This window comes from Syngnathus floridae, chromosome 2, assembly GCF_059516105.1.
Source record: "Syngnathus floridae isolate MCC-2025c chromosome 2, RoL_Sflo_1.0, whole genome shotgun sequence".
NCBI classification, from domain to species: domain Eukaryota; kingdom Metazoa; phylum Chordata; class Actinopteri; order Syngnathiformes; family Syngnathidae; genus Syngnathus; species Syngnathus floridae.
The window spans coordinates 12,570,285-12,592,265 of NC_142414.1; the positions used below are offsets into that span (position 1 = coordinate 12,570,285).

Below are 21,981 nucleotides of genomic sequence, written 5' to 3' on the forward strand. Positions count from 1 at the left end.
AAAAAAAAGTATTGGGCCTCCTAAGTATAATAGCAAATTGATGTATTTAACCGGTCATACTGTAAATTTACAGTATGTTAACATACAAACAAAAGTGATTTCCTGTTAAGATCTGAAACTCTGGATTTTGGTGGACACTGTGCTGTACTTATTGCATTTCTGCTTCCCTAATCGGCCAACATGGGATAATAACACAATCTATAAAAGTCACCTGTAGTTCATTTGAAATACACGTTCTTTCCTCACAAGATACAGTTGAAGCAGTACGAAGAGAAAGACGCTTACTCCCTTGGGGTGCAGAAACAGAAAAGTGTGATGCAATGCCTCATTTGTTCTGTAAATATTCAAAATTTAGGTCCCAACTGTTGTATTTACTTCACTGATGTTTAAACAGGAACTGATGGCATTGGAGCTGAGCAGGTGATCATTTGAAGGTTTTACAAGGTGAGAAGCTCCACCTTTGGAGTAGACGTAGGTGTGAGTGCTGACTTCAGTTCAGGGGAGTGGCCGCCTGTGCCAAAAGCACTTTGGATGGCGTCTTTGTACGCAACCTGAGATCATCTTTTAACTGCTTCAAGTGTGGAGCTACAAATCTGACAAGTAGGGAGCCCGGAATGGTCGCCGTCTTAAAAAAAAGTGTGGTTGCATTGTGGCATCGTTGATGCATCATAGCTTGTTTGAAGAAGTATGGCGAAAAATCCCAGTATCTCTTCCCCAAAGGTGACTCGGGCTCACTGGAACAAACCCAGACACGTAAGTCTTTTTATTTACAAAGTCTGACTAGGAGAGATAGCGGCAGTTGGAATTTAGCGACAGTATCAAACTGCAAACTCATTTGAATGAAAGCTGATTTGATCTCAGGCTGAAGTTGTGTAAGTGTTGAAATCAGGTGTCTATTTTTTAAGGCAAATCGTAATGACACACACTTTAGCGCTCATGCTTCAGTCCACAGATGAGATGCATCCACTGTAACTTTAATCTCTGATTTAAGTCAGCTTCTGTTTACCTTCAGGGTTTGTGGCACACTATTATTTGCACATGGTGGAGGACTTTAGGTGTACTCACACTGAAAACTAGCACACAATCACTCTGTACACAAAGGTTTTTATTGGCTGAATTCACCTGCCTTCACTCCACATGGAGTTGACAATTTGGACAGAGAGTCTTGCTGGTTCTGCCTTGTTTTTAAGTCCACCTCTGCTGAAGACATTGGTGGTAGGGTTGCAAAGTGTGGTCTCTCGGAAGCATCGTAATGCGCCTGCCTTAAAATGCAAAATGCAGTTGAATTTACCTTTTTGCATTCTAGTGGTTCACCACATCAAAACAACCGTACACACTGTCCCTTTAATTGTATTTGTATTCATTTCAATGGAGAAAGATCATTTGAGATTGAAATGCTATGAAATGCTGTAATTTTTTGTGTTGTTTTTATTTCACCACTTGAACTATCTGAGATGGACCAAATGGTAGAGCACATGGTGCAGCTCCAGCCCGGTGGCTTTGTCAAAAGACAGGCAGTGGGAAACCAGATTAGATAAGAGTGGTTGTATTTGCTCAACAGGGGATGGTGTACATGAATGAACATTTCCATAGTGACAGAAAAAGGAAATCCACTTCAGTACGATTAAAGTCACAAGGCAGATTTTCATAGTTAGTCTCCCTGCTTGAAAGTAGCCAACAGGCTGTCCTGGTGGAAAAGAAGACTTTATTTAGACGTACAATAAATCTCAATACCAGATACAAAAGTATACATAATTAATTTTTCCACACCATGTTAATCGTCCAACATTTTTCACTTTGTTTCCCAAATGGAGCTCACACTAAAAGAGTTGACACGTTGGAAGAGAGAGAAATAGATTAAGAAGCAGACAACCTAAAATATTTTCTCTCCTCTCTCCAGACTGCTGAGTTATTTGAAATGATTGAAAAGATGCAGGTAAGGCGACGAGCCCGTCGCTGCATTTTGCTAATTGTCTAAGCAACTCACACGGCATCGGCTGCCTCCTCTCTATCCCGTCTTGAGTTTCGCTTGTTCCCGAGCTATTTGACGTTGCTTTATTAACATTGTTTGTCCCTGCACAGTAAGCTTTTTATCTCACCTCAAAATCCCTCAGACTGGTCTCCGAAGGCTTTTCGAGGCGACATTTGTTTTAATCAGACAATCTGGCTCTCGACAAATGAAGAGTTTGAAAATAGACCTCATTTTTCTCTGCGTGTCATCAATTCGTATTTTGGCAATCAGTTCATCATCAAATAATTAAATGAACTATTTGTGTGGTAATCTTTGATGTCTGGCACAAGAGAATGGGCCCTCTTTATAAAGGGTACTTAGACCATTTAATGTAATGAGATTCTAAATAAAGAAAGATAATCAGCTTCGCTTTAGTTAAAGTCTGTCCAAGCAATATTTTGTTTTCTACCCCAATTCTCTCCTGCGTTGATTAGCTTCCCAACTCAACTTTATTTCCAGAGAAAGAAATAAAATATCCTTGTCTAATTAAAATTTAGAAGAGCTTCCTTTATCTTAGCAACACTGAAATCTACAATGGACAGTATGAAGGCACCAGGATGTTTGAATGCGTGATGTCACAAACTGAAGTTTCAACGTAAACAAACAGATTAAAATCTCCTGTCACGGTCTTTCTCACTTAACTCTACTTCGTTTCGCCGCCAGCTCTCGTCCCGCTCCATTTGCAATGACGAAGCATATTTGACAAAGGGCTCAAGTTCAACAGACCCTGTATTTTTCAGTCACTAAACTTCTACGGCCAAAGAGCTGCGATTTTTCAAAATGGCCTAGCATAATGCAAAAAAAAAAAAAAAAGGCTGGAACGTGCCTAATAAGGGAGAAAGGTTACCAGTGAATGTGATGCCTAAAAATGCGGAAACCAGTCTAAACCAGTTTAGCTCAACGTGCAACAAACATTAAATGACAACAAAAAAGAGTGGAAAAGTACAAATTAAGGAGAAAATTACCAGGGCTTTTGCCAATTCACAAGCACTTCTTTCATCTGCCTTTTTTATTTTCTGTAACAATTTCATCGTAATCAACTGTTTCTGTAGGCCACTGTTTGCGTCGAGAATTATGATGATTATGATCATTAGCACTTGTTCTAATATTGTCATTCCCAATGTTGCCGTTGGTTATGTGACCTTCCTTATTTGTCTGCAGAATTCCTGCCTTTTTTTTTTTCTTCTCTTTGCCACTTCCAACAGATGCTCCAGCGTGGAGGCGTCACTTATCGCCGCATCTTTATAATCCTCTCCCCAGCCTCACTCTTTGCACTTTGCTCTACGGCGCTCTAACAGACTCTTTTGCGTCCTTAACTGCTCCCTGGCTGTCAGGATGCTTCCATCTGTCTCTCCCTGACTTTTTGTTTTTTTTGCCAAGTTGCCCGCTGTGCATCCTTCGAGTACACCGCCTTGTCATTTTGTTCCCTGTGTCGCTTTTGTGTTTGAATTGAGTTTGATAAATGACTTGTCGCTCGCCTGTTTTTGTTTCTTCATCTCGCAGGGGAACAGGATGGATGAGCAGAGATGCACCTTTCCACCCACACTCAAGGTACGATTTTTCATGCAGACGGCACTCTATAAATCATACCCTGAGTTGTTCATCCTTTACATTATATTACATTCATAGTGCATTGGAGTCATTTTTCAGTCAGTTGTCTGACTTCATGATCCTCTGGTCTGGTGCAAACATTATTAGAACTACAAGTTTACAAGCTTCTCAGTCTAAAACAAATGAGGGGGGGAAAAAATGCAATGAATACTGTTAATTTGCTGTTTTTTCTTGTTTGTCTTCACTATGAATTTTTGATGACAAACCAGACCGAGGAGGACTACATTCCCTATCCAAGTGTCCACGAGGTACGGTGCAGCACGTCCATCCCTGGTGCTAGTGTAGGATTTGTTAAAGAGCCTTAGAAGTATGGCGTGTCATAAAATACATGGGCACGTTACTGTATTTTGTGTTGTGTGTGTGTTTGTGGATCCCTGCATGAGAGACACATGACAAAGTTAACAGTTTATTAAACAGAGCTGACTTGTTAGCAAAGTTCATTTCTGTCCACACTTCACTCAAATTTACAAGATATTGGTTTTGTCCCTTTATTGGCCCTTTAACTTTGTTGACATGTTGTGACAGGTTTTGGGAAGGAAGAGCCCCTTTCCTCTCATCCTTCTGCCACAGTTTGGCGGTTACTGGATTGAGGGAACAAATCACGAGCTGGGTAATAATGTGGACCCATTGGAGCCGCGGCAGACTTTGTCCCCGGACACCCGCACGAAGCTGGAATGTAATACAACGGCCACATTCTACCGCAAACACTTTCTGGCAAAGGTTTGTCACTAGTACTGCATATGTTTGGAAATTCAATCTGAGGCTAAGGAATAGCATTGATGTTGCGGTGCTATTAAATAAGGGATATTTAAAAACAAACGGTGCAGCAACACATGTCGACAGACAACCTAACAATACTCAGGTATATTTTCATCCTGATTAGAATGACGGTTTTGTTGCGTACTGATGAGCTGAGTGAGGAGTTGCAGCATAAAAAATCACACTTGAGATCTAGGCAGCTTGTCTGCAAAAATTATTTAACATTACTGTGGATTACTGGACCGATTACTCTAGCTGAGCCAAGCTCTTCTTTGTTTCTATTATACTGCTGCTTGGTGGCCAAGCTGCGCACACCACAAAGAGCCATCATGAATTAATCATGATGTACACGCTATTTAATTATTTAGTTGCTATATGTTTTCATAACATGCAATATTAGCGAATATTTAGTATTTTATGCAATCATTATACTCTATTATATAAGCATATGTTGTGTACAGTATGATATACTTATATATATGATGCGTTATTTTACAACAAATTAAACACATTCCAATTTTTTTTTAGGAGGGACTGATTTATGGTATTTCCATTCATTTCAATGAGGAAAGATGATTTCAGTCCCCACTACTCCAAAACTGCTCAATATACGCATTACAATTGCACTTCCAGCACAAATGAGCAAAATCATCCTCATGGAGGACTCCGCAATCAATTTCACTTTGTGCTCATTACAATAAGCTAATGAATAAGCAACTGTCTGGCATCAAACAGCCTCAATGTGCATTTTTCTGTACTTGTAGAAGTGGATTTACATTAAGCCTCACCACCTGCTCGTCAATATGAACAAATTTGATCAGGGTTTGAATGCTGTGCAAAGTGTGTGGGTGTGTGTGCGTGTGTGTGCGTGTGCTTGTGTGTGCTTGTGTTTCAGGTAATGATATTTACTAATGGCCGTAACCTTGCACTGTGCCCTCAGGAACACTTTAATTACTATTCAGTGGACGGCGCCCTGGGACATCTGGTGTTCTCTTTAAAATACGACGTGATCGGTGACCAGGAGCATCTCCGACTAATGCTTAGGTAACACATACACGCTGCACTGCAGAGTTCAATTGGTCAGAAAAAGTCCAATCATCTGCCCTAAAATGTTCAGTATTGAGTGCATCGACGCATCCCCCCTAGCAATGTTATCACAAAAGTCATAAAGCATGAGAGAGTGTCAACAGAAGTGTCATTTCCACAGTAGGGCAACAGATGGACTATTTAGGCCAGTGAGTGGGTGGGGATGAGCAAGAGGGGAAGGGTGGGGAAGTTTGATAATGGCCTGTCCCGGATCCTCCATTACATTTGAGAGATGTTATATGACTTGTTATTTATGTGAGGTTTATTTTATGACTTGACCAGGACCAAACAAAAAACATACCACGATGTCATCCCCATCTCCTGCCTGACTGAGTTTCCCAATGTGGTCCAAATGGCCAAGGTGAGTCTTTGAGTTAAAGGGACAGCGTGTGGAATTTATTTTTTGCCATCTAGTGGTGAAATAATAAAGTTTAATGATCTAAGTGTAGCAAACACTAGACATATGATTATATATAGTATATTTTTAAAATGTATGCTGATGTTTTTTTAATGAATGAACATTGAAAAATCAAAACATTCTATGCACTGTTCCTTTAAGAATGCATGCCGCAACAGTACCGCAAATTTGACATTTCCTGCTTATTTTTCCCCAGCTCGTCTGTGAGGAAGTCAACGTGGACCGCTTCTTCCCAGTGCTTTATCCAAAAGTAAGTGAACTACTTATGAATACTTAAAATTCCCATAAAGATCAAATAAATGATGATATAAAATGAGGCCGCAAATCTCAGTGTGGCCGCTGCCAACTATCAATCAAATAGCATTTCTATGACCTGGAAAACAGATACGACTTCATCAGGCATCTTTATGATGCCTTTACAGACCTACCGCTGTCAAGTCAGACTTGAAAAATAAAAATCACCATCATATTGCTCTTCGACCTTCCTCTGCATGACCTTTGCTCAATCACAGCTAGGGATGGGTTCTGAGTTCTGTACTTTTATTGGTACAGACCGATTGGGGTCGGTACTACAAGATGCCCAAGTGATTCACTGGTTGCTATTTTTACCCTGCCCAAAAACAACTGTAAAACTAAAATGATGAAAAAGAATTCAATACGATAGCTCCGCAATTGAGTCCTATAGTTGTCAGTCTTTGCACAGTTTCAGAAAGCATGTATAATGTAGAATTTACTTTTCACAGGCCTCGCGACTTATTGTGACATTTGATGAGCACGTCATAAGCAACAACTTCAAGTTTGGGGTCATTTATCAAAAGTTTGGCCAGGTAAGAGATTCATCTTAAATTTAAGTTGTCATTGCTGCTCGGCAGTTTTACAAATATATTTAATATATTTTTTAGCAAGAAAATATTGTTTTCCATTCAACCCCTAGGCCATCCACTCCATAATATTTGAATGTTGGTAATGATGGTGGTACATGAAAGCGCTAAGTCCTTTTTTTAGGTGGTACTCTGTATTAAAATATGAACAAACCATTTCCCATGCAAAGTAAGAATAATGAAGCTCGTGTTGTAAATTCAAATTCCATTTCCTCGAGCAATGCTCAGTGCTTCCGTCTTAATGATGGCGTTCAGCACAACTGCTTTCAGTAATCCTTTACGCCCTCTCGTCTAATCTGTTGGGTGCGGAAGATTACTCGTAACTTCTCATGACGAATCATGACATGACATCAAACTGTGAGATTTTTTTTACAACAGCATTCTAGTTTCATACATATTTACACTAAACATTACTTTAAATTTCCCATTTTTTGACGCAGACTTCAGAGGAGGAGTTATTTGGCAATAACCAAGAGAGTCCTGCCTTTGTGGAATTTCTGGAGTTTCTTGGGGAGAAAATTGAGCTTCACCACTTTAAAGGGTAACCATGACTTGAAATCATTTAATGACACCTACTGTATTACAAAAAAAAATATTTGTCAGCTCTACCACTCTGCAATGATGATTTGAGCTTGCAGTCGACTAATATCTTTTGGCATTAAAAACAAGACACTTATGTGCAATACATTTTAATTGAGTCGTTATTGAAGTATTTTTCTCTATATTTAAGTGCAGTGTTCATGTTCAAATTGTGTGTGTTAGATTCCGTGGAGGCTTGGACGTGACTCATGGCCAGACTGGCACTGAATCCATCTACTGCAACTATGGCAATAAAGAGGTCATGTTCCACGTGTCCACAAAGCTGCCTTACACCGAGGGGGACACGCAGCAGGTACTGTAATACAATACTGACACACCTTTGTGTGGTCAAACTGTGAGTTCCCGGTGCAGTCATTTGTTTAATGGTGTCAGCGAGAGAAGCACTCTTCAGAGAAGTCGAACACAGCCATTGGCAGCAGTGCTCAATCATTTTTGATTTAAAGCAGTGGCCGCTGCTTTAAATCACAATGAGTTTTTTTATTCTCTGGCACAGACTGGTTTGAGATGACGCAATATTTTGACTGCCATAGAAACCACTCACCATTATGCTGCATGTAGTCGTCCGCAACGTGAAATTGTGATACATGGGCGATCCATTTGCTATGTGTCTCTCTTGTTACAGTTACAGCGAAAGCGGCATATAGGCAACGACATTGTGGCAATTGTATTCCAAGAAGAAAACACTCCCTTTGTGCCAGATATGATCGCCTCCAACTTCCTCCATGGCTACGTTGTGGTCCAAGTGGTCAATCCGTGTTCAGACAATGTTCTTTACAAGGTAAATAACCTTCTTTATCTTATACTTAACTATAATTATGGTTGTATATGTACTTATGGCTTTAAAAGCGAAGCATGGAGAGTCTCTGTCACAACAACGCATGAGTGCTGTCAATGAAAAGGGTGACCATTGCAAAAAAATGTTCGTGATTTTTCACCTTAAAACTCACAGGTGTCCGTGACAGCACGGGATGACGTACCTTTCTTCGGTCCCGCACTCCCAAACCCTGCTGTCTTCAAAAAAGTAAGAAAGTAACAACTTGTAAATGAGGACTGTCACATTACCATATACGTTTTGTCAGATCTAGCATTTTCGTACAGGGCCCTGAATTCCATGAATTCCTTTTCACAAAACTCATCAATGCTGAATACGCCTGCTATAAAGCTGAAAAGTTTGCAAAGTTAGAGGTGGGTCTTACTTCCTCATTGTTTGATGTTCTTTTGTGCTAAAAATGACAAGCGTGTGCTTTGCGCGTCTTTGCACACGCCTGAGTTAGGAGCGAACGAGGTCAGCCTTGTTGGAAACGCTTTACGAGGAGCTGCACGTGAACAGCCAGGCCATGATGGGTGTCGGGGGAGATGATGACAAGCTGGAGAATGGTGGCGGCGGAGGAGGAGGCTTCTTTGAGTCATTCAAGGTAACTGTCGAGGCGGGAGCAGTGGCTTCCAACAAATAATCTCGCTTCCTATTCAAATGATGCTGCTTTCGTGAAAAAAATATACATCAAGGAAAGGAATAGTTTGGCATTCTTGGAAATGTGTTGAAATTGACAAAATGCTTTTCTCGGTATGTGGAACAAACCTGTAGTTGTGCCTTGAGATATGAGTTGAAACTATGAAAGAAATATAAAAGCTTCGTTGATCATTTTATTTGCTGTCATTTGGCTCTCTCTGTACCCATGTTCTGTTTATTCATCAGAATTAGTACGGAGAAAAAAGTGCAATAGAAATTAATCCTCTCGAACCTTCCTCAAAATTTCTGAAATATTTTGGTTTAGGAAAAAGTTCGCCACACAATATTGTACTTTATACAATGTTACAGTAATGAGATAATTCAATGGAAAATCATTTTTGCCAGATTTTTTGTTTCAATTAAGTATAGACAGTAAACAATGTTCTTATAATAATGAATATTTGTTTTCAATAATAATTTATTATTGATAATATTACTGTTATCAACAATTGTTATTGATAATATTAAATAATGATTTTTTAAAATGAAAATTACAACACTGACATTATGCTGTTCCTTCTGTATATCACTTGAGGGAAATATAAAACAGACATAACCATACATACATGAAAAAAAAGTCACATTTCTCAGCCCGACATACACATGACATTCATTAACCTATTTATGGCATTTTCTCTTTGTTCAAATTAATATGGCATCATCTAAAGCAAAGCTATGTGGTTATTTTGAATCCCATCTTTCTTCAGCAAATGACAGCCCACGTCACTTGTATATCTCAAGGCACCACTATACTTTGACGAACTGGCATAGAAAAAAAAGTTTAAAACTACAACTGAAAATGACACTAAATGTTGTTGTTGCCCAGTGTTTGATGCGGGGTGACACATGAAACTTGCATTTGTCTTCTGTCCGCCTCCTCTGTGGCTGTTAAACTGTTCTTTAATGACTATGACGACTTTAGCAGGAAGACGCTCTGTTCCTCTGCGTCACGCCACTCTCGCCTTCCCATGCTTCCTTGCTTTCTACGTGCTTTTCACCTCCAGATGTGTCTGCTTCTCCATGCTACGCCTGCATATCAACACACTTGGCTTTTTTCCCGCAGAGTGCCACTTTCCCCTCGCTTCCTTTTTGAGCTCACTAAACATCTTGTGAGCCACCTGCGAGCACTGAGACGTAACAGTTGCTTCTTTTTTGTCAGGGCGAATTAACAACCAGGCAAGGATTAAACAATATCAACAATTTTGAAACTGATTCAGTTACTGGTGCGGTTATTGTTTTCCGAAGTAGAGGTAGAAGTTTACAAATGTCTTGTTAAAATCGGTCTGTTGTCATGAATACTGCTGAGACCTGGCATTAGAGGATATTAAGTTAAAAAGTTATTCAACAATTTCAGGGGTTCAAAACATTATTAAAACTTGAATAAAGCACGGGTGGCACTGTGCCGCACTGGTTAGCAGGTCCGCCTCAAAGTTCAGCGGTGCAAGATTTGATTCCAGCTCCAGCCTCCCTTTGTGGCGTCTGCATGTTCTCCCCGTGCTTGCGTGGGTTTCCACCGAGTGCTCCTCTTTCCCCCACATTCCAAAAATATGCATGGTAGGTCGATTGACCACTCCAAATTGTCCTTAGGTGTGATTGTAAGCGTGAAAGGTTCTTTGTCTATGTGTGCCCTGGCGACCAGTTCAAGGTGTCCCCCGCCTTCTGCCCAAAGTCTGCTAGGATAGGCTCCAGCATGCCCGAGACTCTCGCAAGGAGAAACGGTTTGGAAGATGAATGAATTTGCTCCTTATTTTGAGAGCTGGGAAGCAAGTTTTTCTTTTCATCTTATCAAAGTCACGATATACATACGACAGTCTCGCGTTTCTTGGTAGCAAATATCTACAAGGTTTGTTTATAGTTGCCTATAGATGTCATTTCAGCATACTTTGTAGTTCCCTGGCACCCAGAAGGAACAACAGCAAAGCTTTTTATTAGACATGGTTTCTCTCTGAGCACAATAGTAGTCCGTTTTTGGTGCTTTTTCTATACATTTCTAATGTGCATCAATTATGATAATTTATTATAAATCACCTATATAATAGGGAACGGACCAGCCACTGAATGGTGAAAATCTGTGTATTATATTTGTAATTTTCGTGTCGCACTAAAAACCGTTTACATGCCATTTGTTGAAAAGTAGTGATATAAAAATATTTTTTTTCTCCCCCTAACATAATGATGAATATTCGTGATTGCAAAATTGGTCAAAATAACAGTGATTATATTATTTGGGCCTGAATGGTGCATCAGGCTTTCTAGTGGTGAGGGTCACTCTCTCATCTAGCAGCAATGCCGAGGGGTTGTCGCCATTTCAATGCATGTCCCCCTCCTCGTCTCTCTCCCTAGCGGGTGATACGCAGCAGGAGCCAGTCTATGGACGCCATGGGTTTTACTTTCAAGAAGCCGCACACAGTGCCGGCTAGCCTCAGCGGAAGCTTTAACCACTGCACACCCGCAGAGAGCCCCAAATTCCCAGGGATAGTAAGTACAGCCCTGCTCCTCCTGGTCTTTGGAGAGCCGCGCCTCGGGCCTCCTTTTGTCCCGTAGAACTATGAGAGCTTGTGCCTTCCCTTCTTCTCACTTGCCTGCTGCACTAACATCTCACAGAGAAGCGCTTGACTGAAGCCATGTGCCTCGTGGGGCTCGGTTCTCACTTCACAAGGCTTGCACGTTTGTCCGACAACAATAGCCCGTGCCACTCGACTCACAGCAGCGGCAGACTTGCATCAGCATGAGGTGATATCGTGCACCTCCTTAAAGGTGCACCTGAGCGTTTTGTTATGTTGAACAAGTTGTTTTAGGAATCCATGCATAGCTGAACCAAATATATTTTGTCATTTTTGTCATTTCAGGGTTCGAATCGAGTGATCCTGTTTAACTAAGAATTTAGGCGATTTTAGATTGTGAGATGTTTAAGAATTTTTTTTTTTTGGGCCACAAGCAAGTTATTTTACGAAGGTGGCGAAAATGTATTTGGTATTTCAAAACAGGTGCATCGCTGTGTTTCACTTCCAGGTTGCCAAACTAACAATAACACTGCTTTGGTGTGAACCCCAATGTATAACTGCTACTTTGTGTCATCTGCAGCTTTATTTTGTTTTTGTATCTTCTTGTCCTCACAGGCTCACTTATCCGGCTCACCTTTTCTTTCTCTCATCCAGTCGCTTGTGTCACACCACGCGGAAGAAAAATGATGCCCGCTTTGTATTTTGTTTGAACGACACAACTTGCATGGAATCTCATGTATTTGTATATGATCTCATGTTGACCCTTCTTGTCCACTGTCACCCCCCCTCTTTGTCTCTCTCCATCTCTCTCCTCCTGCCTGGCTCAGTCATTGCTTGTCCCAGGCAAAAGTCCCAGTAAATATGGACGTCGAGGCAGTGCCATAGGAATAGGATCAGTAGAAGAGGTTCATGTTTAATTCTCACTATTTTTCAAACAACGCTTGTTCTCTATGTTGTCTGTCTGCTCGGCACCACTGCACCATGGCCAAGTCCTTGTTCATGCCATCTTTTTAAATAACTTGAAAGAGATCTTATGTACTAAGTTAAGGATAAATATGATTTTAAGACACCACTGCAACAGTTTTGATATTTTTATGTACACTTCTGTATAAATGATTTTTTATCTTTATTCCATGCTTGACTTATAAATTAAGTCCCAAATTTTAAATGTTAATACAGTGGTTCATTTTGAAGCTTAAAAGCTGAGGTTGCTGATTGGGCATCTTTGGTAAATACAGCTTATTTCATATTTTTATTTATTCACATTGCAAATGTAATTGCAGCAATACAATAGAAAACACTCACTGGCCACAACATTAGGTAGAGCTACAACATTTAATAATATTCAATATGAGTTGTTCCAAAAAGAAAATGTTTTAAGTGTTGACTGATGCTGTCTAATATTTTGGTTGTCTTAATTAGCTGCATGAGAGAGAGTCATTTTATGAAGAAGCAGATATTTATAATAATAATGTAAAATAATGCGTACTCTAAGTTTGTGATTTCTGTTTCTCTCTTCCCTGGCAGTCTTTGATTATTCCAGGGAAAAGCCCCACCAGGAAAAAGTCTGGTCCCTTCAGCTCCAGGCGAAGTAGTGCCATCGGGATTGAAAATATTCAGGAAGTGCAGGAGAAAAGGTGCAATTTGAAGACATAATCTTGGCTCAAACAGTATCACAGAAGTATTCATATTCCTTGTGTCTGACGGAGCAGCAGAGAGAATTCCCCGAACACCCAAAAGACCCCCGACAGCGGCCACGTCTCTCAGGACCAGAAATCGGACAACTCATCTAATCAGAGCTCACCTGAGGCGCTCACTACCACCAAAAACAGGTATGACCTCTGATCTTGGTGAGGTCAGGTATCATTTTTTTGGCCCATGTAGTGAAAAAGACTTGCTTTGGAAATAGTAATGATAATGAAAATATTTTAATTTGCCAATTAAGTCTTAACATAGTCATTTTTGAAAAAAAAAATTAATGATAGACTAAAAAACAAAAAGACAAAGAAATCTCACATAAGCATCATTTGGATTTTTCCATTTTGGATTTCCACCATAAAATGGAAAAATCAAATGATGATGTGGCAGTTTTGTGGTTGAACGCAACATGTAGTTTTTTGTGCGGCAGGGCCCCATCCATCCCCGAGGCCAATGACCTTTCGCGCTCCTCGTCAAACGCTAGCAGCTTTGCCAGCGTGGTGGAGGAAAACGAGGTGGTGGAGGATTATGACACGGGCATGGTGAGTTCTGTGTTCCTTATGCAGCAAAAGGATGGAAGGTGCTAGTAAAAAAGTCTTAAGAAACCACATTTTAGAAAGGTACGCCATTCAAACATAAACATTTGGTTCATACCCTTAATTAGACACCTATGAACAATAATGAATCCGTTTCATCTTACCTCCCTAAAAAAACATAACATTTTAGCTCTAATGTACTTTCTAATAGGGAAAAGAGCTCTCTGTAATATTATTCTTTATATGCTGTGAACATAAAATAAATAATACAATGTACACAACTAAATTGGTTTTGCATCATTAATACAATATTGTAATTTGGCAGCTTGAAGCCTCTTTTTGAAGAATTGTTCTGTGCATTTCACCTGATGTGCGTGTTTCTTGTGGCCTGCGATCGGTTAGGAGAGTTTGTCATCTGCCGGGACACCACACAAGCGGGACTCTCTCACATACAGCACGTGGCTGGACGACAGTGCGAGCAGCGCCAGTACCAACAGCCGCGGCAGCTCGCCAGGTTTGAACATTAAATGTATTGGCATTTTATTATTGGCATTTTCAAGGGCAAATTTGACCCATGTTTTTTTTTTTTCATTAATTTTACACACAACACTTCATATTGGAAATGTCTTAAAAAATGTGTTTTGCAAATGAATTAAAAAATAAAAAATGACATGTATCAATTTTCGTTTGTCCCAATTTGCTTGCACCATCACAAAATGTGCAAAAGATCGAGTGCTGTGATTACTTTCCGGGTACATTGTACTGCGCAGGAGGAGAAATAATGCTATGTGTGTGCTAATCAATTGCTCAGGTCCTGCTAAAAGTGAGCGGGGAAAAGGAACAGACATCCGCATCAAACTCGAGCGACCTCACGATCATCAGTCGTCATCGGTGAGTCTACCCGGTCTTATTCTTTGCTAATACCCAAATTAATCTGGCAAAAGATGTGAGTGAGGGGAATCCTGATTGAATTCCACCAACAGAAATCCCAGTTAATTAATCTGTCCCTAAATTATTATGTTAATTATATCAGATTTTTTTATTTTAACAACTCAAGTCATTTGAAATGTAAACTATTAACCTCATTTCGTTCCTTCTCCCATGGAAACAATTTAGTTTTTGTAAAATCTTCTTTCCGATTGACATTTCACGCATTCAAACTACAAAAAGACCAAAATCATCATCCAGTCCATTTCGTATGTTTCATCAATGGTCCTGCCTTGTTGAAATGACATGACACGGATTTGTTTACAAGGAAGAATCTTGAGCTTTTTCCACCCGGAAATGCTGCATGTGCAACGTCATGATGAAAATGTTCACAGTATGCAGTGGTACCTTGAGATATGATTTAATCTGTTTTGTCACTATATTTGTAATTCAAAGCAACTGTATCTCAGATCCTCTTTCTTTATTGAAATGAATGGAAATGGCATTAGTCTGTTGACTAAAATGCTTGGAGGGCTATTTTTGATGAGGAAAGTCACACTCCATTATACTCTTCCTCAAATAAAAAAGTGTAATAACATAATTAAAAAGAATGGAAAATATTTGTGCATCATAATTACATGCTTTTATTATTTTTTTTCTGTACTGCTTCATTTAGTGTGCCTGCCTTGGGCACCAGGGGCAGTATAAGACGTCGTTCAGATGCAAATATTTAAGAATAGTGTCACAACTAATGTGACTTCATAAACTGCTCCTTGCAGAAGATAAATAATCTATGCTTTTGGGTATTGTCATATTTTCTGTCTACATGTGTTGCTGCACTGTTGATGTTCAAATATCCATTGCCTTAAGGGGTATTGCATGCTGACTGTCCATGCTAAATTTTAGCCAGTCAATGGCATTTCCCATTGTGTGGCAGCATTAAACTAGAGGACTTAAATCTGTATGGTTGGTTGATATATGCAACATGTAATTCTCTTTGTTTTTTGTTTAGTTGAGTTGAGTTCACTGCCATCGTACAGCGCTCGTATCTCAGGTTTGTGCTCGCAAGCCACGGCAAAAACAAATCAGAAAAAGTCACTTGTATCTCAAGGCACCGCTGTCTGTCGAGTCTTGCTCTCATTGTGCTTTAATTACTTTTTGTGCAGAACTGTTAGCTCGTCCCACCTGCTCGCATTGCGGATTTCCATCTTCAGGTTGGATCGTCATTCAATGTTATTTATTTTTCTGTGCAACTCTTGGCTTACGATTGTGTTTTTCTCCTGTTCCAAAGCATTCCCATCAATCACAGTCCCTCCGGGAGATGAGCCAGTGCAGGCGTTGGCTATGACCGATGTGCCGAACACTGGAGAAAAGCAACGAGTATCGGGCACGGTTCCTCACCTGACAGCTGCTTGGAGAAGGTTGCAGCATGCCACATTCACATATGGCGAGAGACGCGCCAGCAGGGCCAAACTTTGGCACAGTGTGATTTCGTGGCACTCGTTTCTTTGTCACTGAGGTGTGAATGTGCACTCATGGTTCCCGCAACCTGTTCTGTCTTGATGTGTAACACGTTTGACTTTGTGTTCTTGAATGTTCCAACTCCACAGGGTATGAAGGGGGCTGTGAAAATTCTGTGTCAAAATGATCGTGCGGGTTTTAATCTGGTTTAATTCAAATTCATATTCTTTAATTTTCAAAAGGGACAGTGTACGCAATTAACACTGTAATAAATGTGAAGTCACTCGTTAGCTGAAAGGCTAGTTTTTGTCTGCAGTCTCTTTGCCTTATGTTACTGGACATCCTAGAATAAATAAAATAAGAGTATATTATCAATAAAAGCAATTATTGACATCTGTAGACAAATACCCAAACTGGTTTTCCAGCATTATAGCTGTGGTTTATACATTTTATTATACAGTGGTGCCTTGAGACAAGTTACCCTACTTATTTCAAGATACAGTTTTCATTTGGGTGATTTTTCTTTTCTTTTGGCAAATAGTTGAGGCCCACTGTAATATTAAAGCGGCTTATTATATGTACCGAGGTTAGCTTTGACTCTTTATTTGTCTGTATTGTGCTGCCCCCTGGCGGCCAAGGTGGTCACTTCAGCGAGAGCAGTCGCGCGTATTGAATTGAAGCATTAAGTTATGATGCGCTGAACTGTTTACCTATTTATATTCCTTGTTATTACGCTACTGCTCTTTTGGTTTATGATATTATATAGTGCCATTTTTCTGATAAGAAAACATTTTAGGGGGTTCGGGAGGCCGTTCGTTTCAACGGGGAGAGATAATTATGGAGTGGTCACGGAAGTAATTAAACTTGTATTTTAAGGCACCACTGTATTTCTTTTAATGGAATCAAACCTCCTGCAGCCAATGATGAAAGGCAGTACAAGATCCCAACGAGTCGGTGCAGTACAGCCAATATATGCTGTTTGGAATTTGGAAGCATGCACCATTGACTTGTTTTAATGCTTTGTGTTTCTTGACCACTTTTTATTTAATTTTCCAGTTTGGTTTTCTTTGAATGTTTTATTTATTGATTAAGTTGATTCTGAAGTGACGTCCATCTAGATGGCGATGTTCTTTTTCCTTGGCATGAATTTGAATGTTTTGAACTGTGAAACACTTCAGGGGTCAACTCCTTACTCAGTATAAGAAATTTAAAACAAGGAATTTTTATTGGCTTTGAAGTTGGAAAAAAATGCTCCAAATTCAAGTGCTGATTGTGCAAATAAAATAAAAAAATGGGGGGTGGAAAATTGAAAAAGGCTTGACCAAATCAACAGTGCATTATTGTTCAGCTCTGTACATTTAAAATTGTATTTTTGAGAGCTTTTGGATATTGATTCTAAATAATTTTCTGGCTATTGTGTAAAAGGGAGGATCTGTACATTATCTGGATTATTTCAGTTGCCTTACCACAAACAAGTATAGTTCATGAAGCAAATGTTTGTTGTTGTTTTTATTGTAAATAAATCCCATGCTACGTTGGTTTGCGTTGGTCAGCGTATTCTCATTGACACATTTAATATCAGCTGTCAAAAATGCCTCCATATTGGAAAGAAAAGTGCAGCTTACTCAGTTGTACGACTGTGCCACATGGAAGATGGCATGCAGTTTAAATGAGAGAATGAAAAAAAGCAGACTTTTCATGAAACATTTTCAGCATGTATTCAAACTCACTGTGGCCCGTAACCCATAATACAACTTCCGTTTGCAAGTCATCTCAGTTCCGTTTTTTTAATTCTGGCAACCAAAAAAGGCCATCACACTTGGAGATAACAGCTTCCTACATACAACCCTAACTTTCAAACGTAATAGTAAATCCTACATCTATTTGGATTGAAAATGTTATTGCTATGTCAAAAAAAGTCCCAGGTGTTAAACCCTTAACTTCGTTTGAAACATAAATGTAAAAATATTTGAGTAAGTAGATTTGGGTGAAAATATGCACAAAATGAGTTCTTGCATTAAATGTTGTTTTTCTGTTCAGCAGTTTAGTGGCAACTTTGAATGATATATATTTTTTTTAATGCAAGTTAGCCATTTAAACCTGGGTGGGGGTTGGTGATTCACTGTACCATATGTGGTTAATTTTGTAGTTGAGCAGTGGATCTTTTCTATAAGCATTTGAAAATTAAAATAAATGTCGATACGCTTGTGCACATTGGTTCAATAAAAAAAATATGTGCGCATAATGTCTATCTTAAAATTGGCATTTTAAGATAGTTAGGAAGTGCACAATCATTGTTGGGGAAAAAAAAAGTATAGAGCACAGTAAATTTTACCCCCAAATAAAAAAAAAAATCCAGTGACATGGGAGGAGAATTGGGGGGCACCTTACAACAAAAGAAAAAACAAAAGAAAACAAAGCATTCCCCCCCCAAAAAAATGAAAACGCGAATCCGTGGGTGCCGAACCGCGAGCATTCAGGCGTCCAGTGTCCTGTACCTGTGAATGCGTGCCATTCAAATTGTCACCACCAGACGGCAGTAATGCGCCATGTACGCGTTATCACGTCAAGCAAAACGCAGAATAAGTCCATCCCGGGCGAAGTTGTCAACATGGCGGCGGTGGACGTCGTCGTGTGTAACTTGGTGACTCTTTGGAGGATACCAGCCGTCAGACACAAATTCCCGTGGATGTTTTTGCTAATTGCAGTCGTGGGTTCCATTCTCAAAGAGCTCCAGCTCGTGCCGGAGACGTATTTCAGCAGCAGAAGAAATTTCCTGAACGTGTGAGTAGAGCTAAAGATGGCTAATTTGTTGTTTAGCCTGCTGAGGTCAGGGCAGTCCCTGCTAGAAATCATTCAACTTTTATTGACTTGTATTGCGTGTATTGTTTCTATAATTGGTGTATATTTAGATATATCTATTTTATATACATACACTACTTCTCAAAAGTTGGGGGTCACTTAGTACCTTCGTTGGTGTGCTCCAACGAAACGTTAAATTTACCTGCGAGAGGTCATCATGCATGAACGGAAAGCAAATTGTGTGGAAGTGAATCACCTTTCTGCTTTATGCAGCTTGATTTGGGGCTGTTTTTTATTTTTTAGCTTGAACCAGGTAAGGTCGAGGGAATAATAATAATCATCTTTACTAGTCACGTACACACCTGTACATAAAATGTACATAAAGTTTGACATCTGCATTTGACTCCTCTCATTCGTGGACACAGCAAAACACTCACTGATACTTCAGCCCTGGAGAAGCAGTATTTGGGATTTACACTTGCAGATATACTTTAAAATGGTGGCAGGTGTGTGCTGATTCCCATCAAAATGAATTTAATTATACCGATCACAGCTACGTCTGCAGTTTTTCAAGGTTGTCCAAAGTTACAGCCACATTATTTCTGTTGGTTTGTTTTAACCTTGCCTCTTGAAAACATTTTCCTGTTAAGTGTTTCTGGTTCTAGGTAACATTAATGGTAGAATAGCATCGCCAAATTATTGTTGAATAACAAAATCTGCCATTTGATTTCTGACCTCAAACCTTGCTGTTTGTGACTTTTGAGATTAGCAGTTATATTTGCATAAGAACATGCGTGCAAAGCTTTTACTTCCCATATAGGAAGGCTGAATGAGTACAAGCATCCTCTTATTCATCTTACAGCTATTTTGTCAAAGTGTCATGGGGATGGACGCTGCTGCTGCTCACTCCCTTCATCCTCCTCTCCAACACGGCCTTTAGCCGGAACGCTGTCTACCTGGGCAGACGGCTCCTCTCTCTGGTGGTGGCCACGGCCGTGTGGTACGTGTGCACCGAGACCTTTTTCTACATCGAGGACGTGACTGGCTCTTGTTATCAAACCGACTCCATGGACGTGAAGAACAGCCAATTTTCGTCCAAAGCCGAATGCCGGCGCGCCGGGCTCCACTGGCACGGCTTTGACATCTCGGGGCATTCCTTCATCTTGACGTACTCCGCCCTCTTAATCGTGGAGGAAACGGCGCCCATGGCCTCTCTGAAGACAGCGAGTATGTCTGCGCTACCGAGGGGTGTCCTTAACCTTCTGTACGTAGCGCTTAACCTCATAGTCATCATCTGGATGTGGATGTTCCTCTGCACCTCGGTTTACTTCCACGACGTGTCTCACAAGGTGCTGGGCACTGCGAGCGGGCTGCTGGCGTGGTTCTTGACATATCGCTTTTGGTACCTTACAGCGCTGTCACCGGGTCTCCCGCCACAGTCCCAGCTCAAAGGACAGAAACAACATGCCTAGCTGTGCCTGCGCTCTTGTATCGATACACTACACTCTTATTTAAGTTATTCAGTGGTCGATGCGTGCAGACCAACGTTGGTGTGATGTAAGAGCAAAGCACTGTAGTTTTTATTAAAGACATATGTGTGGTAATCCTGTTGAAGCAGTATTACTTAGCTTTTGATTGTAATTGTATATGACACTACAATAATCCCCATTACTGAAAATTGTAATGTAATTGACCCTCCAAATATTTTTTAATAAAAAAAATACTGCCTATTTTGATAGTTTAAACTGTAAATAGACCACGAACTCTGATCCTAAAATACTCCAATAGTGGTCTTACAATATTGTCCTACAAATAAATGGCTTACTGATTTGATTTTGAGCAACTGTAACCCAGTGTCAAACTCGGCTCCTGATGTGTCACATAAACATAGTTCCTTGGCAACAAGCTGCCTGCCACACGATGGTGCCAAAGCCCTCTTTGAGTACAGAAAAGTTTTGTTAGACCTAATCTATGGAAAACTAAACGCTAAAGATTGCTTAGTAATCAATGAAACAGTGAATCATATATGTGGAGGGGGGAATTCCATCCCTATACTATGTTTCAATGTGACAATGTAGGAGATGCGCAAATTGATTTGGATTATTTTCTGGTTTGAGCTAACATGTTCAGAAATGAACAAAAATGTGGCTGAGTGTTTCTGAAAGGGAAATTGTTGATGGCAGATGTTAACACAAAAGATGCTTTTGTGAAACACTAATGAAATTGGGGAATATTTACTCTTGAGAGGCTGAAATCATGAGTATTTAGACAAATTTAAGTTGAATAAAGTCTCGACTCTACACAATTAATCGATTGTCACAATGATTGTTAATTAATTTGATAATTGATTAGTTTTTTATATATTAACTGTTGCATGTCTATTGTGATACGAAACCACTTCTAAGTCATTTTACAACATTGCCCTTACAAATGATTTGATTAAAAATGCAAATGATATGCTGAGCTTGGCTGCTGATGTGTAACTTTAACATTTGCACCAACATGCCAAAAGATGATGCTAAAGGCCAGGAACGTTCTGTTAGACCTGTGGCAAATTGGTGCAAAGGGTTTGTTGTGTGGCTGTAGGCTGGCCCACTGTCTCACACAAGACTTGCATCCCAATGCATTGTCTTTGTTGCCTTTTTCTTTCATTTTTGACTGGCTGGCCTCGGGTATCATCGCAGATGAACATCAAATATTAATATTGGGAGTTTTCCGTATCAGTTTGAGAAATAATTTGTGTTGTGCTGCTTTGCATGATGAAATTTATGTCAAGCTGGGTGAAAAGACGACGCTTGCGCTTGTCCACGGTCTGTGTTTTCGGCTTTGGGACCATCTTGGGTTTTTTTCATAGAAAGAGCAAAAAATATATATGTATGCAATTACTAGTACAAGTCAAGTAGTACTTTCATTTGTATTACATACTTTGAGCTTCATCAAACTGTCAAGAAAATATTTTCTTGTTACACACCTGCAGGTGCCAAAAACTTGTATTAAAGGTTTAAATGAATTGATATTGTTCAATCTTTTGCAGTTTTATTCCATTTTAATGACGGTGGTTGTGCTGCATGCCTTTGCCATTTTTAATAAGATCACATTTAAAGATTATGCTAAACAGATATTAAATTACACCCAAAACCTTAACTCTAGAAATAATAAATACATATATGTAACATT

General features: G+C 39.8%; 2 protein-coding genes across 14 annotated transcripts in view; both read left to right on the top strand.

Annotated features, from left to right (window-relative positions):
* LOC148401810 (rap1 GTPase-activating protein 1-like) overlaps nt 1-16,036 on the top strand; it is a 41,543-nt gene extending 25,507 nt beyond the window's left edge. For 7 of the 13 annotated variants that reach the window (XM_088366013.1, XM_088366023.1, XM_088365977.1 and 4 more), the window contains 24 exons: nt 1,901-1,936; nt 3,515-3,562; nt 3,832-3,870; nt 4,148-4,342; nt 5,322-5,425; nt 5,750-5,828; nt 6,082-6,135; nt 6,629-6,712; nt 7,207-7,307; nt 7,529-7,658; nt 7,989-8,144; nt 8,316-8,387; nt 8,465-8,551; nt 8,641-8,781; nt 11,220-11,354; nt 12,208-12,285; nt 12,908-13,017; nt 13,093-13,212; nt 13,509-13,620; nt 14,017-14,128; nt 14,426-14,505; nt 15,554-15,595; nt 15,708-15,755; nt 15,833-16,036. In XM_088366013.1, coding sequence (XP_088222139.1) covers nt 1,919-1,936; nt 3,515-3,562; nt 3,832-3,870; nt 4,148-4,342; nt 5,322-5,425; nt 5,750-5,828; nt 6,082-6,135; nt 6,629-6,712; nt 7,207-7,307; nt 7,529-7,658; nt 7,989-8,144; nt 8,316-8,387; nt 8,465-8,551; nt 8,641-8,781; nt 11,220-11,354; nt 12,208-12,285; nt 12,908-13,017; nt 13,093-13,212; nt 13,509-13,620; nt 14,017-14,128; nt 14,426-14,505; nt 15,554-15,562 — 2,064 coding nt within the window. In that variant the 5' untranslated portion in view covers nt 1,901-1,918 and the 3' untranslated portion in view covers nt 15,563-15,595; nt 15,708-15,755; nt 15,833-16,036. Of the gene's footprint in view, nt 1-498; nt 754-1,900; nt 1,937-3,514; nt 3,563-3,831; nt 3,871-4,147; nt 4,343-5,321; nt 5,426-5,749; nt 5,829-6,081; nt 6,136-6,628; nt 6,713-7,206; nt 7,308-7,528; nt 7,659-7,988; nt 8,145-8,315; nt 8,388-8,464; nt 8,552-8,640; nt 8,782-11,219; nt 11,355-12,207; nt 12,286-12,907; nt 13,018-13,092; nt 13,213-13,508; nt 13,621-14,016; nt 14,129-14,425; nt 14,506-15,553; nt 15,596-15,707; nt 15,756-15,832 lie in introns of those variants that run through there. The other 6 variants (XM_088366048.1, XM_088365989.1, XM_088366054.1 and 3 more) reach the window with 4 other exon arrangements.
* A 2,534-nt stretch (nt 16,037-18,570) lies between these two features.
* Nucleotides 18,571-21,818, top strand: fitm2 (fat storage inducing transmembrane protein 2). Its single transcript, XM_088369086.1, has 2 exons — nt 18,571-18,786; nt 19,667-21,818. The coding sequence occupies exons 1-2, from the start codon at nt 18,614-18,616 to the stop codon at nt 20,274-20,276; spliced, it is 783 nt and encodes a 260-aa protein (XP_088225212.1). The 5' UTR covers nt 18,571-18,613; the 3' UTR covers nt 20,277-21,818.
* The last annotated feature ends 163 nt before the right edge of the window (nt 21,819-21,981 follow it).

Coding starts and splice junctions, on each gene's coding strand:
- fitm2 (XM_088369086.1), top strand. CDS start 18,614: ATGGCGGCGGTGGACGTCGTCGTGTGTAACTTGGTGACTCTTTGGAGG. Junction 18,787..19,666: donor AGAAGAAATTTCCTGAACGT/GTGAGTAGAGCT, acceptor TTCATCTTACAG/CTATTTTGTCAAAGTGTCAT.